Consider the following 11,900-nt stretch of genomic DNA (forward strand, 5'->3'; position numbering starts at 1 on the left):
TTCACATTGATCATCAATCATCATTTGATTCGTTAATCCAAACTCAACCAAAACAAACATGCGGTTTTCTTGTGCACGAAGTATCGAATATGCAATCTTAGTGATTAAGATCTTATCCTTGTATACTTTTGTTTAAATATTTGGTATGTAAGTATTTCCATATATTAGATACATTATCACAATATATAAGTTGTAGTAGAGTTTATTGTAAAGCTACGACTTTGTAATCAAGGGCGGCACATGAAACTTAGAATCGGAGGGGCCAAAATGAGAACTTCATAGGATAATAATATAAAGTAGTTAATTTTTGGTTAAGAGCTATAATAAAAAAATCTAAAAATAATAACACTAAAGTGTTCTAATACCGTTAGTAAAAAACAAACCACGTATACACATTATACACATTGCCATTTGAAAATGTGATCATCTAGCTATAAATATGGAATGTTACAAAACCCACATAATCCCCAAACTACTATTTTATAGAAATTTTGAGAATGTATTTTTCCCTTCATGTGTTATAAAATCGACATGTTGGAATAATATAAGATAAACCACGGTAAATGATTAGTCTAAATTCCAATTCGTTTTTAAAGAAAATTTGATATTTCATAAAATAAAATAATATTAATAATTATTAAAGTAGACTTGCAACTTTTTAATATTTTAACTATTATTGTAGATAGTAGGTTGGTGTGATCTTTTATATCCTTCAAGTAAATATTCTACTTCAAGAAAGAGAAAAAGAAAACCTACACATCCACAGATTCGGCGACGAAAGTTGCTACCTTGTTGATGAGAATTGGAGAATGCACTTCAGCGAGCTTTAGAGTGGAGAGACATAATACTAGCGGAGAGGACTAGAGGAGAGGGATGGTGAACACCTAATGGGGTCAACATTTTCTATTTTTGGTGAGAAATCTGTTCGTAGTTGAGCATTCAGGCGGCCGACGTTTTCTTTCCGGTACTTACTTTTTTGCCAGAAGTGGTGAATTTCTAGACTGAGCTTTTATATTTTTTTCATAAATTGGGTTAACAACTTGGATTATAGAATGCTCTTTTTCTTTCATATAAGATATTTAGTTTCCTAGTCAATTGATATCCTAATTTTTAGGATTGTTTTGATTTGTTCTTATATATTTTCCTGATTTTGATCATATTTGATTGATTTTTCTGATTTTTGGGAGTTGAGTAGCTATTTGAATGAAATTTTGGATTCTATATATAATTAAGGTGAAGGGCCAAGAAAGCTACTAAAAAATAAAATATGTATGAAATTGTTATACAAGTATTACGAAGCCAAAAAGCAGGGGGGCCATGGCCCCTCCTGACCCCTTAAAGTCTCTGTTTGTCATTCTCTTTTTGTGAGAGTTATTAATCAAAATTGTTTTTTGATTAATTGTTGTTCTTTATTGTTTATTATTGCTTGTTGATTGTCTAAAGGGAGTGCACTCATAGCATCTTGCCATGTCATTTTTTTGTATGTCATGTCATCTTTTTGTCTTAGCATCCAATTCTTAGTATTTCATAGGGAGTGGTAACACTCCTAACACTCTATTTTTATTTTCAAATTTAAATAAATTATATTTTTTAATACACAAAATTTTACATATATTTTTTTATACATAATCCATCATAGACCCGGATAATTTCAGCAATACTTGTTCAAACTCCCATTTCAGTTACATTTGAAATTGAGTTGCAGGCTCTTGTTATTGCTCTGTTTACATCTTTTCCTTGCTAATGTTGTTTCAGGTCCAAATCACGGCTGTTGGTTCAAAACATCAACCAATGAAAACATGTTTGAAGCATATCACACATTTCATTGGATTAATGAATCAAATCACCCATTTCATTATTGGATCCTACAAAATTATATTTAGAAGGAAAATTAGTCATACTCAGTTAGGAAGCCATATGCTATTAATACATATACAACAAAACAAAAAGACTAGAGATGTAGAGCAAGACCGCAAGCAAACATTTGAGCCCGACATTTCATCGAACATGTAGTGTGCATGTAAATTAGAGATAACTGATTAGTACAATAACATCAAATCTAACCCTTAATCAATTCAAAGACTTTTTTTACTATAAAAATCGATCATCAAGTTGGTTTTAAAGAGTTGAGTTTGTTGATTTTGGTTGGATTCACTATTTGGTTGTGATATTGACGAACTCAAGAAGACTAATTTCTGATAACAATTGGTATACAAACTACAAACAAAATGGGTTCTTCCAGAAGCTAAACCACAAGATTTGGGTTTTCTAGTTTGATTAAAACAAGCAAAAGCTCTTACTAGTTGAAGAATTCAAAAGGGGGGAAACGATTGAGAGCTTGAGCATCTATTTTCTTGGCCAGTGAATGTCTGGCTCATACAAGATCTTTCAGGTCAAAAAGGAAAGAACCAATCAGGTGCTACTCTTCTCCTCTCTCTCCTCTCGTTACGCATGTAGCGACTTCAAGCTGGCGAGCCCCCTAGCGAGAGCTAGGGGCGGTGTTCCTTTTCCTAGCGAGCTCTTAGCGAGAGTGCTTAGCATCTCCACTCCCATCAGCCTAACATTCAACACATATGTAGGATAAGTTTGACATGTTGGAATGGTGTGGTTATTATGATTCAATATTTTATGTCTGCTTGCATGTAGTTTAAATAGATTAACCCAAGACGGATATGATATTTTTATGCCGTCAAGTCCTAATATGTTATGTGTTATATATATATATATATATATATATATATATATATATATATATATATATATATATATATATATATATATATATATATATATATATATATATATATATATAGAGAGAGAGAGAGAGAGAGAGAGAGAGAGAGAGAGAGGTTCAAATGTTTTCACTATCTATTGTGTGCATGTATGATTGATTCTGGACCAATCATTTTAGTTATTTTAAAAAAGTAATTAATGCATATTAAATGCTGAAGATTTATAATTAATACCCATTATATCTTCAACATGTAATATGTATTAATTTCTTTCTTAAAATAACTAAAATGATTCTTCGAAAATCAATCATACATGCACACAATAGATAGTGAAAACAAAATAAGCTAACTATATATATATATATATATATATATATATATATATATATATATATATATATATATATATATATATATATATATATATATATATATATATATATATATATATATTTGAACAACCAAAATATATATAAAAACCAAGAAGTCTGGCAAAATGTTAAACTTTTAAAAAGAAACTTGCAATGGTTTATCATGTGATCATTCCAACCAATTTACACTTGTATTTATAAAATTATACTAGTGAAACAAACATAAAACAATAATATTTATGAAGTCGCTCTTATGAATAGAAACAGTATCAAACAGAACCGAGTTTCTGTACCTCCACATAATCCAACTTGTATTAATTACAATCACTTAGAATCTTTGCATGCGCTAGATTGCCATTTTTGCATCATTAACCAGTGATAGCCATCTAGATATGGACTAAAAATGTAAGGTAGTAATATCGCACCAATTGGCAACGCCTCTCCAAACCTCCATCACAACCACATACTAAGACCAAAGTATAGTTAATTGATTCAACACTACATTTACTCATTAGACAATCTATCGTATCTATATCAAGACAAGGTCTAGTCAAGTTAAGCCTAGAGTGTAATATGCCATGCAACAAAATTTTACTTTATTTGGCATAAGCTTACACCACCTTGTTTTAACATCAAGAAACGGGTTAGAGAGATCGTCAATATAGGAGCACGAGCACTCCTAGCTAAGAAAGCCCACAAAATTGAATCCGACATGTAGAAAGAAAAACATCTTACAAAATCAACATCATATCATGAAATTGCTCATCCACGAATCAGAAGGCATCACACTGGAGACCACATCCCATTTACACATTGATCTCTAACCCAACAACCATTATCCATCTCCATACAAAACAATCTCCAAAATCGAAAATTAGAATATATCCCCATTTCTAACCCTCTACGAGATAGAAGAATAAAGAATAACATTGGAGTCATGAAGGTTCTTAAACGACCCAACTAGTAATCGTATAAAGAGATAGTTCCACTAAAAAATTATAAAAAATAACTCGGATACTATAAAAAAATTAAAATCAATCTTGTAATTCCATTGATCTCAAGTCGCTATTTATATTTATAATACAAAATGGTTTACATCTTCTCGATGTTTATCGAAATGATAACTATCATAATCAAATACAAATACCATAGAATATTCACATAACAACTATACATGACCTTATATGATCTTGTATCATTGTATGTGTACAAACTACAAAGACTTGAGTCCTGAGTTTGACGTAGTGGATGGACCCAAGGAAACTCAAAATGGGCCCAAGATGTCAATTCCGAAGGCACTTACGTGGTACTAAAAGAATCATAACGGGCCCACAAGTGTACAATTTGAGACTTTATTCTTAGGACTTCAGCTGTCACGTGTCAGCTCCCATCGTCGTTTATCGCCATCTAAATTGACCCCGTTCCCACGTGGCAACATCAGAGAGCCACATAGTCGGCTTTCATGGGCACCGAGAGCAGCCGCCCCTTCCGTTACCTCCTTTATATCCTTCAGCAAAAGGAAATTGTTTTCACTTTTCGAACCTCTGTTAAAGATGATGGTAAGTTTTCAATATTTACAGATCGCCGGCCATTTTCAATGAAGCGGGTGTATGGCAGTCGGAGGAGCGTGATGCGGCCGATCGACGAGGATGTTGATTCACCTGATAAATCCCGGGAAAGACGTCGACGTAGGATTGAGATGAGGAGGAGGTTAGCTTTAGTTTCCCCTGTCGCCGGAACCGGAACTGATAACTTGGATGCTCCAAAGTCACCCGCGGTGGAGTTGGTGAATGAGAACGCCGAGCCGTCGGCTAGTAATAAAGAAACGCCGGTGTCTTCACCGGCACCGCTGTACGGGTCGATATCGGTGGTTGGTAGGGCGCGTGACATGGAGGACGAGATATCGGTTCAGCCGAACTTCTGCCGGCCGGAGATAAACGGTTACAGACCGGTGCATTTCTTCGGTGTATTCGATGGCCACGGAGGGCATCACGTAAGCCACGTGTCTTTACATATATGTAAAAATCAGAAATTTTTTCGTGTTCCAAGAGGGCATTTCTGTCAGTTTGTAACTTAATTTTTGACTTTTGAAGGACAAAATAGTAATTACAGGACTTGTGTTGAGCAGGTGTCTGCATTGTGTAAGGAGAACATGCACGTTATCATGGAGGAGGAGTTAATGCGCGTGAGAACCACCGGAGACAAGTCAACCGGAGAAGATGTGGAAGAGCTATGGCGGACATCAATCAACCGGAGTTTCGAGAGGATGGATGAGATGGCGATGGCGTTATGTCAATGCAACGGGATAGAAAACTCGAAGATGTGTAGATTCCATCCGCAGTTATCTCTGGTAGGATCGACGGCGGTGGTGTTGCTTTTGACAGATGAGTTCATAATCGTCGCTAACTGCGGCGACTCACGCGCCGTCCTCAGCCGTAGCGGAAAAGCCGTACCACTCTCCTTTGACCATAAGGTAAACACAAAGTCGTTTCAAAGTCTTGATTAAAGTCAGATTTGTTATATTCCATTTGTTTAATTAATTATAGTCTGATCGGGAAGACGAACGTGAAAGAATCGAAGCTTCCGGTGGCCGGATCTTGTTCGCCGGAAACGGGGCACGAGTTGAAGGTGTTCTTGCTATGTCTCGAGCTATAGGTTATCTTCTAGTTCTACTCCTTTCATCAATGAACTTTCTGTTATAATCTTAGTTGATTTTTGATAAAATTGTTCAACGTGTTCAAACAGGGGACAGATTTCTGAAACAAGTGGTAATATCGGAGCCGGAGTACACATTCACGAGAAGAGAATCAGAGGATATGAGTTTGATATTAGCTAGTGATGGATTGTGGGATGTTTTATCAAGTGAATTGAGTTGCGAGGTAGTTCGTAAGTGCCAACAAGAAGATGAAAAATGTAAAATGGGGATGGTGGCTCAAAGGGCGGCCGGAGGAGGAGGAGGTGGTGGTGGTGGTGGGCAGGTGTACGCATCTCGAAGTGCCACCGCATCGGCGGCGGCTTTACTGGTACGTCTTGCTATGGGACGGCGGAGCAATGATAATATAAGTGTGATTGTTGTTGATTTAAGAAAAGGTGAAAGTAAAAAAGAGAGGGTTAATAGTGTAGGGTAACTTTGTTATTGTTGAATTTCTTGAGTAATATTGTAGATCTTTATTTGTGTTTTTACGGTATTAATCGGTAGTTAAGTAGTTTTAATTTATTAGAGTAAATTAGACGGTTCCCTCGTCCAAATGTTAAATTGTTCAATTTGTTTTTATTTTTAAAAGTTAACCAAGATTTTGTTTTTTTTATTATTTTTTTCACTCAGTTGTCCCTATGAACTAAAATAATTATTTTGTCCTTAATAATTTTTTTAAATTTTTTTTTCTTTTATTAATTTATGGTTTTTAGATTAAGAAAAAAGAAAAAAAAATATATCTCTGCCCAAGAACACCCTAACCCCTTCCCTGAATTCCTTCCTATTCGCCTCCATCCCTGTTCAAAACCCTAGACCCGAATTCCTTCCTATTCGCCTCCATCCCTGTTCAAAACCCTAGACCCACCTGCATCTCTGTTTGAAATACGAGAATCTGAGGTATTGAGAGGTGCAGGTGACGATGATTCAATTGATGGCGAACACTAGATGGTTCGACGATGGCGACACGTTTCAAAGCCATGGTTAGAGAACCCCCTCTCTATTTTGGGCTTTATTTATCTCTGTGAAGTGAAGAGAGACAATGAATTGAAGAGAGACAATGAATTGCAGGTTATGGTGTAATAAATTGTCGAATAGGGGACAATGGTGATGGTGATTGCAGAGTTGGTGGTTCCACTGGAGACTGTGGTGATGAGGCTACGTTGGTTGTTCCATCGGAGGCTATAATGATGGCGATCCTCCATATCCAGAAATCGGCAACAACTCTCTCACCATAGATTGTGATCACATCATGTAGTTACATTGGTTGGAAAATGGTATTTGCTATAGATGTACCAATGAGGTATGGAACATCACCTTAGAGGCTGGTGGTATACGAAGGTGGTATTTTGGTGGTGATGGTGGTGGGTCGAGATTCTACATGTGGTGTTTGAAGTAATCATAGGTGAGTTTTCCAGTAGAGGCTGTTGGAGGTAATGTTGCTGGTTAGGTGGTTAATGGAGGTTCACAATTAGTTTTTGGCTAGTGTTTGTACAAGAGGGTGGCAATGGTGAAGGAGGTGGTGGTTTGTGGTTCTTTTTCGGGAAGCATGTATCATAAGGAAGAGGTGAAACAATTGCCTCGATGGAAGGAGGGTGGTGGTCTTGAGGTTGGAACCAGAATAGAGTGGAGTGAGGGAGTGAAGTGGAGAGAGGTGAGGGTATATTTTCTAGTGGTGGATTAGATTTCTGGTGATCTTGGTGGTGGTTAAGTGTTCTTCAATAAGAGAGAGAGAGAGAGAGAGAGAGAGAGAGAGAGAGGACCTATCATTTTATTTAAAATATTTTTAATAACTAAAAATAATAAAAAATGATAAAAATAAATGAAAAATAAAATTACAAAGGGCATTATGGTCATTTTATGCCTCGAAAATGATTAAATGTGTAAATTTAAATTAACGAGGAATGAAACATGCAACTTTGAACTAAATGAGGGATAGATGGGGTAATTTTTGAAAATAGGGACTGAACGCGCAATTTAGCATTTGGAGCTTGGATGAATAGTGTAATTTACTCAATTTATTAATTAAGTTAGTGTATTTTGCACATGTTTTTAGGTGCATTTGTTGAGTATTAAGAAAATAGACGAGGAAAAATTATATATATATATATATATATATATATATATATATATATATATATATATATATATATATATATATATACTAGCCGTTTACCCGCGCCAAGTGATGGGTGTGGATAGTTTTTTCAAAAATTATTTTCTAGATGGAATAGGTTTTTTTGCGCAAATAATTTACTACATCTAAACAATTATAAAAAAAGTCGTGTTTGGAGAAACCAAATCAATAAAATAAAAAATAAAAAAATTGGAATTATTTACAAATATACATTAATACATATTTAATTAATTGTGCATTATTAATCATGCAACACTTTTTATACACCACATTTGATGTATATAATCAATTGTTATTGAATTATTCGTTATGTTTCACTAATAGTTTTGTATTAATACATGAAATTAAGTAAACTAACAATTATAAATGAGTTTTTTTTTTAAAGAGATAATCATCTGTTCAGTTTTTAAAAATGGACGCTTACTTCCAAATGTCTCATCCCAGATTTAGTCAATATCTCTACTTATGTCTTAAATGTCATTTTTAAAGTGGTTAATGGCACCACTTTTCCACCGAATGTTTGATTCCATGCCCTAAGATCATATATTGTTCATATTTATTAGGGAAATTTCCGGAAAAGTTTCAATATTTTATCATAATTTACGAAAAACTTTCAAACTAAAATTTGTTTACGAAAAAGTCTCAATTACCGGTAAAAATGACGATTTGGCCATATTTTCCCGGTTTTATTACTTACTCGGTTTTAATAAAGTTCCATTATTTTACCATAATTTATGAATAAGTCCCAAATTATGGTAAAATAATGGGACTTTAATGAAAATTATCGTAAAATAATGAGACTTTAATGAAACCGAGCAAGTATTGAAACCAATAAACCGGAAAAAAGGGTCAAATCGTCATTTTATCCGGTAATAGGGACTTTTTCATAAACCAGTTTTACTTTGAGACTTTTTCGTAAATTAGGGTGAAGTATTAGGACTTTTCCGAAGATTTCCCTATTTATTATGCTTGTTTAGTTATTTGTTAGATTAAATAAAAAATGATTTTTTTTTCTTAAAATTGAAATTTGTTTAATAGAATGTCACTCATTCTTGAAATTCTCAAGGAGGGGGGGGGGGGGGGTGGTTGTTAAAATTCGAAATTATAACGTGAAATCCGGAATGTTAGTCCAGGATTTTGGAATGTTGATCCAAACTTTAATTTTTTTTCATAACTTTTTTTTTTAATCCAGAGTGTCATTCCAAACTAAATGGTTATTTTTTTCAACAACAAATTTTGTTGGTGATTTTCTTCAAATACTTATTATTTACTCAAGTTTCGTTAAAAGATTTGACAATGAGAATAGACACAACTATCATTAAACATTAATTTTAGTTCAACTATTTGTTATTTTTTTCGACCAACAATGTATTTAGATGAAATTTATATCATTAATATTTACTTTATTATAATAAAATATTTTTTGTTAAATATTTAAGGATATACCATATTAAAGAATTAGTTTGTAATGTTTAAAAGAATCTACAATTCTTTAGAAACAACTTGGTAGATAAATATATTGTTGGTGAATTTATTTAATATTAATTAGTTGTTTACTTTATCATAACGTATTGAAAATTGGACGTAGACTCGATGCCATCCATTAATAAGAAATTTTTTGAAATTGAATTTTTTACACTAAAATCAAACATATGAGTTTCAAATATTCGATGCAATTTAAAGCCTAAAATCAAATGACAAAGTTAAATACTAACGATTAACAATTAACATGAATATGGGATGCATTCGAGATCCAAACAATAATATTACATCGATTAATAAGAAAAATAATATATTCCCATTTTGGTATACGATACTTAACATAAAAGTACCATTTTTTAAAATACAACAGTTAAACAAATTATAGACCCTCTATCAGGTCATTCTTTCTCAAGCAAATTATATACACCATATGTGCTTCTTGATTTATTTTAGTTATCCTGCCTTGACTAAACTTCTAAATATTGGCTCTTCTTTCTTTCCTGTGAATGAAAAAATAAAGAATAAAAATAGACAAACAGATATAGAAATACAACTTTTTCCACATCCACATTTCAATGCATAATTACAACAAGTCAAGTTCAATGCAATGGATTCAAACCATCACCAACCAGAAACCTTGAGCAGAGAAGAGCAGATGGAGAAATATAAACAACAAAAGAGGTCACTCCACTATCATTAAGGATTATGCAAGCACATCAAAACCCCATTCAATAATCAAATTAAATAAGCATTTTTATGAACTAATTTGGCTACTAAAAACTCAACCAGGTTAGTAACTTAATCATGCAAGATTAGATTAACTGTATTTGTCCAATAAACTGATTTCGGCATAAAAAATTCATCATCTTGAATTACTTCATGCATTAAATCCCTGCCTCAAGAAAAGCATCCCTGTTAATATAAGAACCGGTTAAAATTTGAAGCTACAATCTTAATGAACATAACAATACAAATATAAAAAATAGTATACATATCTTGATACTGATAGTTTTTTTTTATGATAAAGTCACTTGTTCTTCCATAAACTTTTCATACACATATACTACCTACATATAGAGAGAAACTTCATCTTATTAGCATTTATAAAGGAAACAGGAAAACAAAAAGGGAAAATACAAATATGCTCTTCTTTCCCTCTTCTCCAAGATTGTACCAGGACCTTTCCTTTCCGACTTATGTGTGTGTTGAAGGCAATATTGAAGGCAGTTAACAATGAAAACTTAGAAGGGTTATAAACATCAAATTAGTCAACATGAAAACTCAACATTGTAAAGGAAATAAGAATGTGTATCGATCCACGTGGGAAAGTGATAGAAAATGGATTACCTTGAGACTGTCATTATAGGTTTCCTAGCAACCACACCATTTCAGTGAACACAAACCACAATCAATAGATCTTGAATTCTTCTTGAGAGTTAAGTTCTAAATAATTTTATTTGTAAGGTATTTTTTTTTAATATTTAAACCAAAGACAACAAAGTCAATAAGAAATCATGCATATGAACTATAAATGTTGGACCTGATGTTAGATCTTCAAAGTCATACCAGATTCTGAATGAAAGCAAAGTAAAACGATGGTTTTTTTTTTCCTTTTATGACCCATAACAATATAGGTGAAAAAATGATACATGAGGTTAGATATTCAAAGTCAAACCACATTATGAGTAAAATCAAGGTAAAAAGGTGAGGTTTCGACAAATTATACCCAAAACACCATATAAATCAAGGTCAAAAATGGTACCTGAGGTTAACACTTCAAAAATAGAAATCAAGGTCAAATGATGAGAGAATAGAATAGTAGCACATGCTAGATGTCGTTAGCTGTTCGAGAGAGATGGCTGTAGTGAACGGTGGTAAGATGAAGTGTGACGGTGATGAAGGTGGCTTGTTTGATGGTTGTGAAGGTTATGTGACAATAAAGTTCACTGTTAGTGGGTTGTGATGTTTGATAGTTAGGATTTTGGGTTTCTAAAGGAGAGATGCGAGAGAAGAGAAAGGCGGAGGCGTTTAGCAGCGACTATGATTGTTTTCTCAATGGTGAATATGTGGTGGGTAACTGCGTTGGATATGAGACTATGGGAGGAATTTTAGAGTATTTTATAGAGAGGGATAGCGTTTAAGGAGGGAATAGATGGCGACTCATGTACGGTTATTCTACAAGGAATGGGTTATGGAGACCGAGATAATAGATTATATATAAAGTTTATCTATAGACCGATTCCCACTTGACTGATTCAATTGGCAAAACCTAAGGAAGACCGGTTCTTCTTTGACCAGTTTAGTTTAATTTGAAGATGAGAGCAAAGACCAATTCAAAATGTACGTAATTTAATAGGATAAGATTTGGTATTTTTGTATGCATAAACTGATTGTAAATAGTGTAATAAGCCTTATACCTCTTAAAATTCAGCAAAATCTTGTAAATGCTTTTTAAGGTATATATATATATATATATATATATATAT

At 33.5% G+C, this 11,900-nt stretch overlaps 1 protein-coding gene and 3 long non-coding RNA genes across 4 annotated transcripts; 2 read left to right on the forward strand and 2 right to left on the reverse strand.

The window, feature by feature from the left end:
- The first annotated feature begins 669 nt into the window (after window positions 1-669).
- Window positions 670-2,633, forward strand: LOC122196175 (uncharacterized). Its single transcript, XR_006187439.2, has 2 exons — window positions 670-964; window positions 1,756-2,633. It is a non-coding gene; the product is annotated as an uncharacterized LOC122196175 (long non-coding RNA).
- Window positions 1,536-2,693, reverse strand: LOC111901753 (uncharacterized). Its single transcript, XR_002853595.3, has 2 exons — window positions 2,301-2,693; window positions 1,536-1,865 (listed from the first exon to the last, which is right to left on the reverse strand). It is a non-coding gene; the product is annotated as an uncharacterized LOC111901753 (long non-coding RNA).
- A 1,870-nt stretch (window positions 2,694-4,563) lies between these two features.
- LOC111901673 (probable protein phosphatase 2C 75) lies at window positions 4,564-6,352 on the forward strand. The gene is made up of 4 exons (XM_023897558.3): window positions 4,564-5,096; window positions 5,232-5,576; window positions 5,650-5,758; window positions 5,849-6,352. Exons 1-4 carry the CDS (start codon window positions 4,566-4,568, stop codon window positions 6,229-6,231), a joined length of 1,368 nt encoding a protein of 455 aa, XP_023753326.1. The 5' UTR covers window positions 4,564-4,565; the 3' UTR covers window positions 6,232-6,352.
- Window positions 6,353-9,656: 3,304 nt separating this feature from the next.
- Window positions 9,657-11,648, reverse strand: LOC111901674 (uncharacterized). The gene is made up of 2 exons (XR_008226585.1): window positions 11,177-11,648; window positions 9,657-10,481 (listed from the first exon to the last, which is right to left on the reverse strand). It is a non-coding gene; the product is annotated as an uncharacterized LOC111901674 (long non-coding RNA).
- Between the last annotated feature and the right edge of the window lie 252 nt (window positions 11,649-11,900).

The sequence above is a fragment of the Lactuca sativa genome, chromosome 9, assembly GCF_002870075.4.
Source record: "Lactuca sativa cultivar Salinas chromosome 9, Lsat_Salinas_v11, whole genome shotgun sequence".
Taxonomy (NCBI): domain Eukaryota; kingdom Viridiplantae; phylum Streptophyta; class Magnoliopsida; order Asterales; family Asteraceae; genus Lactuca; species Lactuca sativa.